Below are 18545 nucleotides of genomic sequence, written 5' to 3' on the forward strand. Positions count from 1 at the left end.
ATAATCACAAGGAGAGTCATGCAAAAATATTAATTTTTAAATGCACTGCCTTTGCTGCCACTGGATCAAGTTTAGCAGACAGTTCATTAAACCTACACTACAAGATTCCAGTGCATTCTAACTAACATCACTTTTTTGTCCATCACCTTTATTTTTATTTTTTTTAAAAAGTGAATTTAGAGCCCAAAGAATGTCAGGGTACAGAAAATCTGTTTAACTAAAGAAAAGTTACACCATGGACATCTGCAGTATAAGTCTGCATGCATCACTCTGTCGATGAGATACAACCCTTGCTACAGGACTAAACTCCTGCATCTGCACTGCATGAGTTGGCATGGACTTGAAGCAATATATAGGCAGCACATTCAGCACTTTATGAAGAGGGCTCTTCAGTTACCTCTGTAGCCAAGCAAGGAACAGCACTTACTGTTGGATTGCAAAGACAGTTCCAGCCAAAGAAAGTTGTTCACACAATGCAGGAGGACAAAAAAAATTATTATATCTATATTATATATAAACTTGCATGATAGCAAGTTTTCTCAACAAGAGTTGGGGACATTACTCACAAAAGGCAAATCCTCAAGTTAGAGTTATGCAGGTTGTCTCAAACTAGTGAAGATAAAATCTTTATACCTCCCTACAGAAACGTATCTTGTGTATGACTAAATATATTACAGAAAAAATATTTTAGAAATGGTAAAGAAAGTTTAAATTATTTTTGATATTGCTGTTTTTCATCTATATCTGTCTGTAAATTCAACATCCTTAGTTAGCATAAGTCCAAATGGACAGGGCTCAGAAGGTGAGAAAAAACAATATAAAGTAAAAGCTTTGTTATACCCCATGCTGGGGAATGGGGGGTGCTGGTAAGTCAAAAATTCTGGTTAAATACGAGGGAGGGGGCTCAGGGCTGGGGTGCGGACTCTGGGAGGGAGTTTGGGTGCGGGAGGGGACTTGGGGCAGGGGATTGGGGTGTAGGAGGGTTTTTGGGGTGCTGGATCTGGGTGGTGCTCACCTTGGGCGGCTGCTCCCTGCAAGCAGCAACAGGTCCGGAGAGGCATGGCCAGGCGGCCTCTGTGCACTGCCTCTGCCCGCAGGTGCCGTCCCCACAGCTCTCTTTGGCCTCGGTCTCTGGCCAATGGGAGCTGCGGAGCCAGCGCTCATGGCAGAGGCAGCAAACGGAGCCCCCGTGGCTGTCCCTCCACCTAGGAGCATTGACCTCAGCCAATGGGAGCTGGGGGGGGGGGCGGCGTCTGCGGGCGGAGGCAGCGCGCATTGCTGCCTGGCTGCGCCTCTCCGAACATGTCAACGCTTACAGGGAGCTGCCTGAGGTGAGCACTGCCCAGATGTGACATCCCCCAAAACCCTTCCCATGCCCCAACCCCCAAATTCCCTCCCAGAACCCATGCCCTCACCCTCTCCCAAAAGGCCGGTTTATAGAGTTTTCCAGTTTGTAAAGTGCCAGATAACACAGCTTTTCTTGTACATTTTTAAAAATGTCCAAAAATGACCTAAAATTGCTTTTATTGTTTTTTTAAAAAGCAACAGAAACAACGTCAAGCCAATTTTCTTGCATCCAGGATTAAGAATGGGTGTTAGGTCTCAGAGATGGGCCTTCGAGCATGCCCTGAAATTGAGCTCCCTCTTTTATACTGAGAGGCTCCACTTCCCTTCTTGTCCACAGAGAGAGACAGTTTTTGAAAACAGGCAGATCCAAAGATGCTTAAGACTTTATTTATAAAAAACAACACCTTAAATTCCATCCTGAAACAAACAGGCAGCCCATGCAGATCAGGAAGCTCCAACGTCATGTGCTCCTTTGAGAAACATGACTTAATAAGAAGACTGCTGCATTCTGCACTTGTTTCACTTTCCAAATTGACTTGAGGTGTAGAGCACATTAGAGTGCACTGAAGTAATTCAGCATTGAGGAACAAGGCCTGGATTATAGTAGTAAGGGTCACATCTAATAAAAGCTATCACAATCTCCTGTCTGGATGAAGTTGAAGAAAGGCCTCCTGAGAGACTTTTGATATATGATTGTCTAATGGCAGCTGGCCATTAATATCATCCTCGGATTCTTAATGATGAACACACACTCAAGAAAAGCCTGGAAAATATGGTCCTCACCATAATTTCTGGAAGCTTCCCTCAACCTAACAGCTTCATCTCTGTCTTACATGGAGTAAGCTTCAGTTAGCTAGCTCTCATCCAAGTGTCACACATACACTGGATAAGACATTTGACAACACTAGCTGGTTGAATCAGATAGAGATCTAGGGATTGATCCAAAGCCTGCTGAAGTCAATAAGATCATGAGTAAATGCCCAACTCCAACCTCTAGAAATGATCAGGCAAGGAAGGAATGGAGCCACCCAAAAAATCAGACCCATCCACTCCCATTACAGTCTGAAAGCAAGTCAATAACACCTCATAATCAAGGACATCAAAGGCAGTTGACAGATCTAGCAAAGTCATATGAACACTTGGGACCAGATTCTTGTCTAGGATCCATTCAGGATTGGAGTGGAAGAGTGAGGGAGCAAATTATAGCTCCTTTATGCTTTGGGCTGATCTGTATTGACACTAGAGACTGTGTTCTAGGTGAGAATTGATGAAGCGCACCACACTCGGTCTTGTTCCTATACTGTGGACTACAGTGGGACTAGCAGAGGTTTTTAGAAAACGGTCCTGGGAGGAGTTGCCCTTTCATGGAAGTGTCTTGGAGGAATATTTTATTTTCCCTTTGTGGAAGACTTTTAAGAGGTCAGGAATTAGATACATTGGCAAGACCCATCAGGGAAAAATGGTAAGGCATGTACTTGCCATTTGCTTGAATTCAAGTCAGTGACCCATTTTTAATTTTTATATTTAAAGAAAAGTAGGTGGTTCAAGATAGCCGAGAAAAGCATTTTAGGGAGACTAATAGTATTATTTTTCTTCTGAATAGCTATCTTCCTTCTAAGTAAAAGAGGAACATATCTCAGTAGATAAATGGTTTATGCAAACAGTGAAGAGAACTTTGTATTGCTAAAATTATAGCAATGTCACAGCCTTGCTTCCACCAGAGACTGCCATGCATAATATGTGGTGATTCGAGCTAGAGAGAGCTGGGTGACAAAGCAAAGACCTAATTTTATAAATAAATTAATTAATTAAAGGTTCAGCTCTTGATACATCATGTTACATTTTCAAAGCACTGTACAAACATTAATTAGCTAATTCTCAACATCTCTGTGAAGCAAATATATACTTTATAACATCATTTTTACTTACTCTACATTCTTTGCCCAATCTGGAGGACTATTCAATGTCATAAATACACAGTTAGTCAGAATAGTGCACATAATAAGTATGCTGAATAATGTAGATTTTAGTCAAGGAACATATGATGACAAGTTAAATGCAAGAAACTATATCCCATGAAACGTAAGCAGTTTCCCAGGATATGGGCTGTTAATAAATGTATATGATACAAATTAAGGAATTTCATAAAAGTAACTGTCAATTAAAGTTATAAGAAAAATGTTAAAACAATGGCTGCTAATGCTAATTCTGTATTCTAGGAGTATACAGTATCTTTTTCTTCCACTAAATTTAATTGGTGGTTCACTCAATGTGATTAATTTAATTCAGATTCACCGTAAGAGGAGGAATTAAGAACAGAAACATATTTAAATATTAAAACAACCCAATTTTACTAAATATTAAAAACAGACCCATTCTAATCAAACCACATGAAAAGGATATGAATGAACCAAAATCTTGATAGCTGCTTTTCTAAGAGGATGGAAAGGAGATAAAATGTACAAGGCAGGTGTGGCATTGAATCGGAAGATTGCCTTCCCTCTATTCAATACTATAAAAGTCTGGAAAAAGGAAAATATACACTTAGAAAGTATGAACAAACATTTTCAATCTCAATTAAGCAATTTTCACTGTTAGTTATGTTTATGTTGCCTGATATATAGCATTGCTGTAAACACACAGTTTGAGTCTGCTGCTGTTATTCACGTTAATCATCCCATTTACTTTTCATGGTTTAATGGAACTACTCACACAAACAAGCATCAGGTCATAAATTTCAGCAGGAATAGTAATAATAAAAAAGATATTCATGGTCTCACTCTTTCTTTTAAAATAAATCTTTATTTCTACATTTACCGGATATATGATAGAGTAATCCAAACTGGGGGCAAAGTATTAGACAGACAGACTCTCTCTCTGAGAAATATAATTCAGAAGATTACAGTGTAATCAAACAGTGGCATGACTTTAACCTCTCTCTTTAAAGGTGAAATTTGAACCCAATGATATTAGTGATACGCAGGGTCCAATTTGGGAATGTCCAAAGAGGAACTTTAGCTCTCAAATAATATCTGTTTTGAACACCTGAATGGCCATTTGCACAAGTCAAGCACTTTCTGATATTAGGTTCATCTTACTTAATCATTGCAGCACTTCAGAATTTTGTAGCAGAGACACCCTGGTGTTTTATGGATTTATTGTCTTCTCAGTGGCACAATGTAACTACCATTAGGACTGTTCTATAAACATTTTTGAACTGGTAGATACTTGGGAGACAGAGTCAAACAGAGTCACAGAGAAACTGTAGGATATTTTGTGACTATTTTCCTTGTTCATATTTCTAGAATTCTGCCTGCTACTATTGTCAGATTGAGAAACTGATTTTTTCTGGCTCGTGTTATTTTCTTTAAAATTGAAGTTATATTTTTTCCTTTGATCCTTTAAGTTTACTTTTGGTCCAATAAGACTATTAAACTCCAGTACTTAATTGGGAGGAAGTCATTCTTTTTCTTTCACTATTTCATGTTGTTTATATCTTCTTACTTGTAGATTCCATCCTACACAGATGGTGTATGGATTTAATTATAGGCTATAACCTGTTCCTAAATTATAAATTCCCTCCTTCTCCTTAATGGGATAATGCTTTATTCCATCAATTTCTTCTTGATTATGTATTTAAAGCATAATTTTATTATTTTGTGTTCATTTCTGCACAGCCACAATCTGTTTCTAATTTTGTTTTCTTTTTTTCAAACTGATTTCAGCTTTGTTTCACAATCTTCTGCATCAACTTCCCATTTTGCATTCTCTCAAGATTTCTTCCCCTCCTCCCCCATCTCATCATCAGTCTATGGCTTCCAAAGTCACCTTGGTAGTCTTCTTCTATTGGTACTATTTCTAATATGGGAAAGTCAATTTTCCAGTTGGAAATGTATGTTTTTAAAAAAATCTTTAAGTTTCCTCTTCACAGGCCTGATCCTGTAAACACATACAAGGTCAGTGTCTTTACTTATGTGAGTAGTCCCATTGATATCAATGGCATACTTACAGCAGTAGAATTATTTACTTGTGTAAGTATTTGCAGAATTGAGCTGCACAACTACATCTCTTATTTCACCACTTAACCTCAAGTATTCAGAAAGGAAAACGACAGCTAATTAGCTGAAACAATCCTTTCACTGAAATTATTCAACATATATATAGAAACACAGAGAAGTTTGAAGAATCAGCAAAATATAGATTACATGTGTTCTGTAGCTCCTCTAAATCAAGTGTAAATAGTACTCTCTCCCAGCTTTCTCAATGTCTAGTTGAAATCTGCACTTGGATATAGAGAAGCTGCGTACATACGAACCCAAGCAAGACTAAGGTGATTCTAGTGGGAAGAGTGCAGAACTTTAAAGAACTTCCCTCCTCTAACATTCCTATTACTGAGGACATTTGACTTCAGATTGTTTCATAAGCCTGCAGCTTTGGGGTCCTTTGGGGGTCAAATTTACTAGATGCCTAAATAGACATGGTTTTAAAAACCATCCACTTCCATAAGAACTGGCCTATCAGACTCAGACCCAGCTACAATGGTGCATGCATTTGTAACCTCCATGTGTGATTATTGTAATTCTTATCTAAAACTGAAACCACCTGCCCTGAAATAGCACTATCTGGTATAAAAAGCAGCATCCCAATTGCTTAGTAATGCAGGTTGTATGAGCAGATTACCCCAGTACTCCACGCGCTATACTTGTTCTTTACTGAACACAAGGTCCAATTCAAGGTGCTTTTCATAAGACTAGCCCTAGGTACCCAAGAGATCAATTCTTCCTCTGCATCCATGATCTCCCATGACAGCTACATTTCACGTGAACAATGAAACTGTTAACCAATAGGGGAAGGCTTGCAAGTACGGGAGGGACAACTTTTATAGCAGTGGACCTAAGCTGTGGAACTCCTGCAAAGAAAAGAAAAAAAGAATAAAACTGCTAACAGGCTTTAACAATTTTGTTTGTTTATAAACTTATGCAGCCTTAACAGGATCCTGTCAAGTTCAAATTTAGCTTAATATTTAGTAAAACAAGCATTTATAAAACCAAAGATCAACAGCAATGTTTAGTAATAGGTCATGTTGACTGATCTTTACATATTTACAACAGAATATATGAAAGTTTTAGTAGGGCTTAGTAGAAAAGAAGGAATTTTCTTCACTGGTGTCAGGCTTTTATATTTATCCCAAACCAATTAGTTATAGTCATTAACCATTTACTTTCATATAAATGTATATTATTCATAAGGGAATGAGGCAGAGGGATGCTAGCTCTTATTTACTTGTCTCTTTCTATGTAGAACCAATAACAGCTAGTTAATAAGTATTAATACCTCTGACGTTCATGCTACCTTACATACACAGTAGGCTTTATTTGTTTAACCTGTCAATTTCATTTCAAGAGCAATTTTCAGTAACTGATATATCCAATTCATTTTCCAATTTTAAAATTATGCTATAACACTTCACTGATCTTTTGAATTTCTAGTACAGGTAATGATAAGCTATTTTCCTGATACTTTCCCTTAATTTAGAACTAATTATTTCTCACTAACCAGAATATGGTTTCTAATTAAAATGTCAGTTTTGATATACTTGTTCTAAGTTTTGTAGAAATCTGGCTTGACAGAATTTAATTGGGATTTGTGTGAGGAACTCCATGTGTACTTAAGGGACTAGAATTCCCACACATGCATGGCACTGGATTGCAGTGCAGACCATCTACAGGTGCTATTCCAGCCTAAGGAACAGAATACTGGCTACTGTTCCTCCATATACCAAACCCCAGGGTGCTTCCCAGCATCTACACCTTGGAACTCATATAATGAGCGAAAACCTTAGCTACCAATGCTGGCCTATTTGAAATTGGTGTGGAGACTTCCTCTGCATGGTCGTTCTGCCAGCAGCTACCTGCCCAGCTGTAACGAATTGCAAGGGGCACAGAGGACCTTGTGCAAGACCTCTGCACTTGGGTGAATAGTAGGGCTTGTCTTCATTACCAGAGTAAGTCAACCTAAGTTACTCTACCCCAGCTATGTGAATAATGTAGCTGGCATCGACATAGCTTAGGTCGACTTACCCCAGTGTCTTCACTGCGTTGCGTCGACCAGAGAGCACTCTGCCATCCATTTAGTGGGTCTAGACCTTCTAAATCGACCCCTGCTGCATCGATTGCAGCAGTGTCAATCTCTCTGTAGTGAAGCCCAGCCTGTAGCCTTAGTATACTGTACTAGCCTTTATACTATATATAAACTAATATAACAGTCCAAAAGACAGCTATGTAACAGCAGGCCCTAAGTAACTGCATACACCCAATTCTATGCATGAACACACATGCACAGGAACAGGAACACTAAGTTCAGGGAGCAGGAACTAGGAAACAAACAAGAACAGGGAGCAGGAAGCAATAAGCAGAAATATAATGCTGCTGCCCCCCCTCCCCTTAATTTCCTTCCCTTCTTCCCAAAAGCTCAGTGGTGCTTTGCAGGAGGCACCAGGTGATACCTCTGATTCAGCTTAGGAGATGGATCCTGTTGCTGTGGCACAACTTCCCAACTGGCCACATGACATCATATACTGAAAGAGTGTCCTCTTCCCTATCTGTTCTCCTTTCAGTAGCAGTACATCTCGCTGGTTAAGAAGATGTTCTCCCTGTGGTAAATATACTCATCATGCTCCATACCCTGCAGCCCACAAGATCACAGCATAAGTATCTAAAACACTTCCAGATCCTCGCCTAAGAGATACTTCTTCTCCAGGATAGAATGCATGGAGTCTTGCATGAATATGCTCTCTGAGACTTGCATATTTCCTAATGACATGAATCAGCTTTGAGAATGGCGAAGGGATGGGATGAACCTCTTTCATCAGCATAGACAACTTGGTTTTCACAGGTCAGCTGAAGAGCCAATAGAATGGGGTTTCTCCAATACTTTCATGAGGCATACTCTGAACATCCTCTAAACCATGACACACTGCAACAGGGAAGGATGTATCTTGACATTCCTCCAGCATGCCATCTACATGCTACTTCAGAGTCCCATGCAGTCTCTCCGCTATCCCACTTCTTTGAGAATAGTACACAGCAGATTTATAATGCACTGTACCAATACCTGTCAGAAAAACCTTCAAATTCTCTTGATACAAAAGGTGTCCCCCTTATCTGAAACATCGTAAATAAAGTGGTTAGGAAAGAAATGAGCTCCTTGAGGCGTCTTGTGAAATTATGACTGCAAAGGGGTAACGTGAGTAATAGTCTATAATGGTCAACAGTGCCACACAGTCCAATTGAGCAGCCTATAACATACACTTCAATTCTCTCCCATGATCTGTCTATGACTATCAGCTACAAAGGAGCCAGTAGTTCTATGCATTGTGCAAGCTAAGCATGCCTTCACACAACAATCTATATCTGAATGCAGCCTTGCCCACCAAGCATAACTATGCAGAAGTTCCTTCATCTTTGTAACTCCCAAGTGTCCTTCACGAGCCACATCCAGGCCTGTTTGTTGCAACGCTGCTGGGATGATCTCCCAGCCTCCTCTCCATGTCAAGTAGCACGTCTTTAACATGGGCTCAGAACAAATTTTATAGAATACAGACAAAATTTTCTTAAGGACTGGATCCATGTACCTTGCACAGTTCACCATCTTGAAGAGTGGGGTCAAGCAGTCTGCCTTAAGTCAATTGGCATATCTTTCAGTAAAAAGCATATAGTGTACTCTGCTGTTTCTGCATATGAGGGTGCCAAACCAGCAGAATTTCTTCCAACAGTGTAGGCATGTAAGTTACACCTTTTATTTGATGTCATACAGCTGCAACTGAATAAACCACGGCAACAGTCTTACACTCAGCAGGTCAATGGCTTCATACCAGAGGCCCAAAATAGGCACATGATCAGTTTCTAAGGTGAAATGTCTTTCCACTAAGTTGACTTTGAAGCATACAATAGCAAAAGCCATAGCCAAGAATTTTAGATCAATCTGGGAATACTTTGCTTCCATCGAGATAAGAGTATAGGATGCAAATATAACCAGCCATGCCTCCTAGAGCACAACTGCACCGGTCGCGAATTACATGCATCAGTCTGAATCATTACGGGTTTCCATGGATCAAAATAAGCATGGGATTGGATCCCACAGAAGGCTTGATGCAGGGTTTCAAAATATTGCTTTGCTTCTTTAGTCCAAAAGAATTGTCCCCGGCCCTGTTAAACTCCACAGCAGCTTGGCAAAGACACTAAAATGGAGGAGAGGATGGTCTCCTATGTATTAAGCCAGGGCAAGGAATGAATATAAACTGCTATGATCAGTGGGTAATGGTAGCGAAACAACAACTTGTAGCCTTTCAGGTGTCAGTTTCATACCATTGGCTGACAGAGAATGCTTAGAAACGCTACAGGATCTTTTGCAAAACTGCACTCGACCACATTCAGCTTTTTGCCAGCTTACTGGAGTCAAGTTAGCACCTGATCCAGAATAGCGTTATGCTCAGGAAGGGTCTTTGGAAAGATGACAGTGTCATCCAAATATCAATATGCACCCTGGATATTATCAAGGAGCTGAGAGACCACTCTCTGAAATACCTTAGGAGCAGATGCTAAGCCAGTACCTCCCAAATGGCATGCTGAAAATCAATAACCACTGCGAACTTTCAGCCACAGGTATCTGCCAATAATCGGATTGGTAATCCAGCACAACAAAAACCCAGCATGTCATCTCTTTGAAGGTTAGCAATTGAAACTATTCACATTTCACATACTTATTAAGTACCCTAAAATCTGTGCACTTCAAGTGTCACCATTTTTCTTGTATACAATCACGTGGGTAAACTACAGTCTGTGAGCCCTTCCATCTCCCAAATGATACCATTATCTTTCATGAGCTGCAATTCTGCTCAGATCTCGTCCACAAGTGCAGGAGATACACAACATGCAGGCAGTGCAAAGGGCTTGGTGTTTGAATCCAACTGCAGAGAATACACATATCCCATGGACAAAACGCTATTACCATTAAATAAATCATTGGGTCTCTGAACAATACACTGGGTATCCCTTTCTATTCTGGCTGACATAACCACAGGTTAGGTGTCCTGTGTTAATTTATGCATAACACCAAGCTGCAAGCAGAGATCATAGGACAGTAATGGAACAGCATCTGTAGCCCCGCCTTTAACAATGTAAACTTTGAAGTCAAGGCTATGCCTTTGTAGAGCCCAGAGCTTACAGCTTCACCCACTGCCTGTAAAACATACAAATTTCCAAGCTTTTAGAATAATTGTAGTCAGGCTAATGTCCAGATTAGTGTTCTCCCCTCTGGGTTAGTTCATAATCTCAACACCTTTGTCCACCATGAACTTCAGCAGTGTACCATTAATTTCTACAATACAGGATACCAGCTCTAGCACCTTGCCATATGAGAAGATCATAAAGAAAATATCAGAGTCCTGGGTAAAGGTGATCTAATGCAACTTCACATTCACGGTATGCACTTGAGGTCTCAGATCATTGTGAAACAGTGTGCAACAGCACACTAATGTCAAGTGTCCTTCCTTCCCACAAGACCAGCACATAGCAGTTCTACCTAGACAGGCAAGGAAATTGGCCAAGTGATCCATACTATTATAGTGGAAACACTGAGGAGCTGTCAACTTTTGTTGCCGAAACTGTAGGGCAGAAGTACGTGTGTCATGTGATTCTGGAAGACGGAAGTAGGAGGAGTGGCTGATGGTTTAAGCGTAGATAAAAAGATAGCAGCAGTCTGAGACACAGAACCCCTTTCATCTTGAGCCCTCTCAAATGCCTCACTCTTAACAACCGTGGGATCAAAAGTTAGAATTCTAGCATCTTCAGCCAGTAACCATTTGCCCAACTGGTCATTTGCTACATCAATCACAAAAATATCCCTGAGCATGATCATCATACAGTCCGCAAATTCACAGACCTAAGCCAACCACTGCAAACATGCAAACTCATATACAGTTTTGTTGGGCTGCTGCATTTTCCTCTTTAGCAGAACAGAATCTCCAGTCCCAAAATACTTGTTGAGATTCTGCACAGCCTGCCTTCTCCCCTGAGCATGCCACGTTCCCGCTTCTCCCCCCTCCCTCCCACAGCTTGTTATGCCACGAAACAGCTATTTCGCAGTGGCAAGCGCTGGGAGGAGAAGCGGGGATGCAGTGCGCTCAGGGTAGGAGGCGGAGGCAGAGGTGAGCTGGGGCGGGGCAGGGAGCTTGACTGCCGGTGGATGCACCCACCAATTTTTCCCCGTGGGTGCTCCAGCCCCGGAGCATCCACGGAGTCAGCGCCTATGGTAATTACCATGAACCAGATAAGTCAGCAACAGCCTGAACAACAAACAGTATAACTGTCCAAATGCCAGGTATGTAGCAGCAGGCCCTGAGTAACTGCATATATCCAACACTATGTGTACACATACGAACTGGAACACTGAGTCCAGGGATCAGGAGCCAGGAAACAAACAGGAACAGGGAGCAGGAAGCAATAAGCAGGAAGGCAAACCACTCCCCCTCCCCAACTCAGATGGCAAGAACTCTGAGGAATATATGGCCATCACCGAAAAGCAGTGTATCCTACCAAAACCGGAACATTTACAAATAAATTCATACTGTGGCCACAAAAATCAATTTGTGTCTGTGACATCACAGGACGTACATAATTTTCATTGAGGCTGCCAAGCTGGCCACTCCCATGCTACAGGTTTTAAAGTCTAACAGTGCATTAAATTCAACAGGTACAGCATAAAAATAGGCTTAGTAAATAGCTACCTTTTTATTGATGTAATATGGGTCCAGGTCCTCCAAGGGTTCGGACACCATTCCCGGAGGTATGTCGCTATAAATAAATGGGAGTGTCTTTCCTGCTTCCAAGTCACTATTTGGCTTTGGGCCATTTTCTTCATTGACATCATCATCTTTATGGTCTTCGTTGAGACGATTAGCCTTTTCTTCAGCGATACGTTGTTCAATAGCTGCAAGAGACTCTCTAGTGAAGTAGAAGAAGCTGTCAGGTCCCGGTGGTACCAGCAGTGCCTGCGCCATCTTTTCATTCTGCAAATTTTAATTAACGTTTAGCCTCTTGTATAAGAAAGTTCTAGAGAAACAGAAGAAAAAAAAAGTTAGGAAAACAAGAATTCAACAGGAACAAAAATCAAAACACTCCCTGGGGTTTATTTAATGACTTATCTGCTTTTACTTACCAACACCTGAAAATGCAAATATTTGAGACACTGGACATCCACTATAACTGATAGCAGATTACTTTCCACTCTGCTTTAAAAATATCAAATATATGGTGAACCAATACTAAAGACTTGTCTACATGAACATTAAGTCCACGGCAAGCTGGGGGTGAATCTACCCTGCAGCGCTCTAACTGTCCATATAGACCAGAGGTGGGCAAACTATGGCCTGTGGGCCACATCCGGCCCGCGGGACCGTCCTGCCCGGCCCTTGAGCTCCCGGCCAGGGAGGCTACCCCCAGCCCCTCCCCTGCTGTCCCCTCTCCCCCACAGTCTCAGCGCACCACGCCACCAGTACTCTGGGTGGCGGGGTTGCGAGCTCCTGCTGCTCTGAGTGGCATGGTAAGGGGGCGGGTAGCGGGCGCGTTGGATAAGGGGCAGAGGGTCCCGGGGGCCAGTCAGGGGACAGGGAGCAGGGGTGGTTGGATGGGACAGAGGTTCTGGGGGGGGTGTCAGGAGACGGGGGGGTTGGATAGCCGTGGGAGTCCCGGGGGGCCTGTCAAGGGGCAGGGTGTGGATAGGGGTCGGGGAAGTCAGGGGACGGGGGGGGGTTGGATAGGGCAGTCAGGGGACAAGGAGCAGGGGGGGTTGAATGGGTTGGGAGTTCTGAGGAGGGCAGTCCGGGGACAGGGAGCAGGGGGGGTTGGATAAGGGATGGGGTCCCGGGGGAGTGATTAGGAATGTGGAATCCCAGGAGGGGCTGGTTAGGGGACAAAGAGCAGGGGGGTTGGATGGGTGGGGAGTCCCAGGAGGGGGCGGTTAGGGGACAAGGAGCAGGAGGGTTGGATGGGTGGGGGGTTGAGGGGGCAAGAAGTGGGAGGGGGCGGGGGCCAGGCTGTTTGGGGAGGCACAGTCTTCCCTACCCGGCCCTCCATACAGTTTCACAACCCCCATGTGGCCCTTGGGCCAAAAAGTTTGCCCACCCCTGATATAGACCTTGCTGATGCACATTAACAGTTCAGTTGACCTAGTCCAATCTAGAGGATTAGAACAAAGACCATTAACAAATTGTTAATGTACATAAGCAGGGTCCACACGAACATTTAAACTGTGGCAGACTAGTGTCTATTAGATTCACTCCCCAGCTGCAAACTATTTGTTTGTGTAGTTAAGCCCTAATATTCAAATATATTTAACTATTCATCATGAGATGTACTTCTTAATCTTTCATACTTCTTGATAAAATGAAAACAGTACAGTAACTCCTCACTTAATGTTGTAGTTATGTTCCTGAAAAATGAGACTTGAAGCGAATCCAATTTCCCCATAAGAATTAATGTAAATAGGGCGGATTAGGTTCCAGGGAAAAAAAATTTTGACAGACAAAAGGCATTATATACATTTTAAACAATCAATATAATACAGGTATTAAACAGGCTGGCAACCCCCTTCCCCCCCCATCAGCTCTCCTGACCCGCCCCCCCCCAGCGGACCCCATGGATCAGCGCCTTCCCCCTGCTCCCCTCGCTTCCTGCCCACAGCAATCAGCTGGTTTGCAGTGTTCAGGAGGCAGGGGAGGGAGCGGGGAAGAGCAAGGATGTGGCACACAGCCTCCCCTCTCCCTACCCATTCCCCCCCCCCCCCCCCTCCCTGCGGCAATTAGATGGTTTGCAGTGTTCAGGAGGCAGGGGAGGGAGGAAGGGGGAGCCTGCGCGCCGCATCCTTGCTCCTCCCCCCTCCTCCCAGCCTCCTGAATGCCTCAAACCAGCTGTTTGCCGCGGGCAGGAGGCAAAGGGAGCAGAGGGAAGGCACTGATCCACGGGGTCCGCCGGCAGGTGGGAGGCGCCGCAGGAGACATAGGGGAGCTGATGGGGGCTGCCAGCTGTGGACAAAGCAGGCGGCCAAACGACATTATAGCGGAGCATTGCACAACTTCAAACAAGCATGTTCTGTAATGGAGCAGGGACGTAAGATCGAAACAACGTTAAGCGAGAGGATATTAAGTGGGGAGTTACTGTACTCTTTTTTGTTAATCATCACCATGATGAATGCTGCAAACCTCAAATGCAACAGTACAAATGTCAGAAAACAGGAACAGTGTCATATATTTCAGTAACTAAGAACAGATAAAATGTGCACGTTATCTACACTACTGGGGTAAGTCGACCTAAGTTACACTACTCCAGCTACATGAATAATGTAGCTGGAGTTGAGGTAGATTAGGTTGACTTACTGCGGCGTCTACACTGCACTGCATTGACAGGTGATGCTCTCCCATCAACTTATCTTACTCCTCTCGTTCTGGTGGAGTACCGGAGTCGACCAGAGAGTGCTCTGCAGTCGATTTAGAGGGTCTTCACTAGACCCGCTAAAACAACCCCTGCTGCATCGATCATAGCAGCGTCGATCCCCGGTAAATGTAGACATGGCCCTAGTCCACTCAAGTGGCACACTTGATGTTTTCTGCAAGCCTATTAACAGTAATACGCAGATGTGGACTGTGCTTGCTAATGTAAATTTCCTATTGTCTCAGACACCACAGAAAGAAATACAAGACACCAGGAATGTGGTTGGTTTAACACACCTTGCAACTATCCAGCAATAATTCTTCCTGCCTTTGTAATCTGTTCCACCTGGCGGAGGGCCACTGCCAGCCAGCCACCCACCCACCTGGTCAACCTGTTCCAGCACTGTTGCTGGGACCCCATTGCTCTCCTTTTACCAGCGTTAAGGCCATGGGGAAGAGAGAGTTTTCTCCTCACTAAGGCAGACATAGGAGCCCCGTCCCCATTCCCCAAGTTCTTTCAGAGATGCTTTCTCCTAATCTACTTCATTGGGGAATCGGCCCACTATGGAACGAGCAACTGCACTGGGCACTTGGCAAATTTCAACAAAATGAATTTAACAGCCTACCCTATGCACTGAGTTCTTGGGCTGCTGTGGGGAAGTGAAATAACCCTACCCTGTGAGGGAAAATTTCCTTCCCAGCCCCAAACAAAAGGCTAGCAGAAGCCCACTGCAAGGCCCGCCAAACCAGTCCTACCCTAATGTCATAGGGAGGAGGAGGCTTTTCTTCCTAGCAAAGAAAGCCTTCCCCTTGGATGCATAGGAACCAACAAACTTATGTACACCCTCCTGTACGCCCAATCAATCAGTCACAAAGCTCCCGCCCTCAGGCCCATGGGGGGAGGGGGGTGCAAATCTTAAAGGGGCCAAAGATTCCTCATCTCTGAGGCTAGAAAAAGGATGGAAGGTATGGTGTAAACCCCTGTTCACTGCACACTACTTCTCTGCTTCTTTGCCCAGGAAGTCAGCCTGATATTATTATAGTACTTTAAATACTTGGATTGTTTTTAAAATAAGCATATTATAAAGAATTAAATAAATGAATGTGATTCTCTCCCAGTACAATGTATTTCTTTGAGTCTCTGCTAATCAAGGCAATAGCTTAATAAGCATGTTTTCTAACTCCAGCAGGGTGTACAAATTAAAAGTATTCCACTATAATAGAGGTACTGTATTTCCACACAGTTCTATACAATGTGTAATATTAAACAGTCTCAAAAAACCTACCAATACGCAGGTTTTCATAATATGGTATTAATCTGCAGTACTTATACTTCATATGTCATGTATTATACTAATAACCTAATAATTTGCTTTGGTTTTAAGGGTAATTTGTGTAGTAACAATAAATCTAACACCTTTTTGGACTCTCATAATTCCCTATGGTCTTGTTACACTGAATGATTGTTACATAATTATTAAATTTTCATTCTTTTCAATTTTATGTAATTGTTTGACAAACAAAGGAGTTTAAAGAGAGGAGCCTAGGGCAGAGTTTGGATTTGCCTTGGTTTGCCATGGCAACACTTTCACCTTCCTGGTGGCAATCTTACCCTCCCTCCGAGTGATGTGTAATGTTGAGGTTTGTACAGGTGTGATGATAATAGCTGTTAATCTCCAGATCTCCAAAATACAACATTATTCAATATAAACCTCTAAAGCTGACCAAGCCATTAAAAGTCTGGTTGGCGGCATAGCGGGGTTAAGGCAGGCTCCCTACCTGGCTCCACGCAGCTCCCAGAAGCTGCCAGCATGTCCCTCCGGTCCCTAGATGCAGGGGTGGCTCCGCGCCAGGGAGGCTCCGCGCGCTGCCCCCACCCCAAGCGCCAGCTCTGCAGCTCCCATTGGCCAGGAACTGCAACCAATGAGAGCTATGGGGGCAGTGCACCTGCGGGCGAGAGCAGTGTGGGGAGTCTCCTGGCCACACCTCCGCCTAGTAGCCAGAGGGACATGTCGCCACATGCCTGAGGTAAGCAACGCCCAGAGCCCACACCCCGAATCCCCTCCTGCACCCAAGTTACCTTCCAGAGTTTGCTCCCCACATCCCACTCCCCTGCCCCAGCCCTGAGCCCCCTCCAGCACCCCAAACCCTTCATCCCTGGCCCCATACCCCCAGCTGGAGCCCTCACCCCCTCCCATAATCTAGCCCCTGCCCCAGCCAGGAGCCCCCTCCCGCATCCTGAACCTCTCACTTCTGGCCTCACCCCGGAGCCTGTATGCCCAGCCAGAGCCCTCACCCCATTCCCCTCTTCAACCCCCACTCCAGCCCAGAGCCCCCTCCTAGATTCCAAACCCCACAGCCTCTGATCGGAGCCCCCTCCTGTACCCCAAAACCCTTCATCCCTGGCCCCATGCCCCCAGCTGGAGCCCTCACCCCCTCCCACAATCTAGCCCCTCCCCCAAAATTGCCCCTTAAATCACAAAACAGTGCCAATTCTCAAAATAATTTTACAATTACATAATATACATTCATATATTTCAAAATCTGAGTATTACATTTAATAAATCTCACTTAAACGGCTATTATTTACATTGGTGAGTGAAGTAACATTTTCCCTTTGGCAGTGAATAAATATTACTCTTAAGTACTGCAGATTCATCCATCTGAACTGGATTTATTAAGCAACATTTAGGCAATGTATGTAAGTGCCAAAATATCACTGTAATCATCTGTATTGATTAAATTAGTGGTTAGCTCACTTATCTGCTAACTGCATGATTTCACTCTAGTCATGAATTTTTATAAGTGACATCAGTATTATTACTGATTTTAATTTATAGCAAAACACCCCTAATCCTTGGTAGTTTTACATAATTTAAAAGGATACAAAAATATTAAAAATTAAAAAATAAGACTCACTCTATGGTAGGCTGAACTAGATTGAACCCCATCCACATTAACAAATCAACCAGACAAAAACTATGCCTATATTCATCTTACCCTCTCATAAAAGTTCCTGCTTTCAACTCTCACTATAATCCAATAAAAGGATCTTGCCGCATGTCCTTGCAGGTGAAGAAACTTGAGCTATTTCTGACATAATGGGTGGGGGAATGACTAAATTCCAAAGTCAATAACTGTTCAAAAGAAGGGTCCTGCCACCATCATCCCTTTTTAACTCAGGGGAATGATACTCCAAGTGCCTCTGCTGATCACAGGTGTAGCAGTATTACAGGGCTTTATATGTGAAAAACTACAGCTTAAAATTCCACTTAGAAACTGACAGGCAGGCAATGCAAAATTATAGAATAGCATGTACCTTCAAGTGCAAAACATTGCTTAACCAACCAGCAGGGCCGGGGAAGAGCTCCGGGGGGGGGGGGGGAAGATCAAGCCGATCAGCGGCATTTCGGCAGCGGGTCCTTCTCTCCCTCTCTTCCTCTTTGGCGGCACTTCGGCGGCAGCTCAAAGATGAAGAGAGGGACCCGCCACTGAATTACCGCCGAAGACCCGGACGTGCCGCCCCTTTCCATTGGCCGCCCCAAGCACCTGCTTCCTTCGCTGGTGCCTGGAGCCGGCCCTGCCAACCGGAAGCCTCATTCTGCACTGCCTTACATTTCTGAGTTGTCTTAAGGCAGTGTTTCCCAAACTTGGGATGCTGCTTATGTAGGGAAAGCCCCTGGCAGGCCGGGCCGATTTGTTTACCTGCCCC

General features: G+C 43.6%; 1 protein-coding gene across 12 annotated transcripts in view; it reads right to left on the reverse strand.

The window, feature by feature from the left end:
• LOC112111154 (sodium channel protein type 2 subunit alpha-like) overlaps nucleotides 1–12406 on the reverse strand; it is a 122523-nt gene extending 110117 nt beyond the window's left edge. For all 12 annotated transcript variants that reach the window (XM_026647553.1, XM_026647552.1, XM_026647551.1 and 9 more), the window contains exons 1-3: nucleotides 12134–12406; nucleotides 3751–3869; nucleotides 3277–3366 (exon numbers count right to left, since the gene is read on the reverse strand). In XM_026647553.1, coding sequence (XP_026503338.1) covers nucleotides 3277–3366; nucleotides 3751–3869; nucleotides 12134–12406 — 482 coding nt within the window. The remainder of the gene's footprint in view (nucleotides 1–3276; nucleotides 3367–3750; nucleotides 3870–12133) is intronic.
• Between the last annotated feature and the right edge of the window lie 6139 nt (nucleotides 12407–18545).

The sequence above is a fragment of the Terrapene carolina genome, unplaced genomic scaffold (genome assembly GCF_002925995.2).
Source record: "Terrapene carolina triunguis isolate 2854851 unplaced genomic scaffold, T_m_triunguis-2.0 Scaffold62, whole genome shotgun sequence".
Taxonomy (NCBI): Eukaryota; Metazoa; Chordata; order Testudines; family Emydidae; genus Terrapene; species Terrapene triunguis.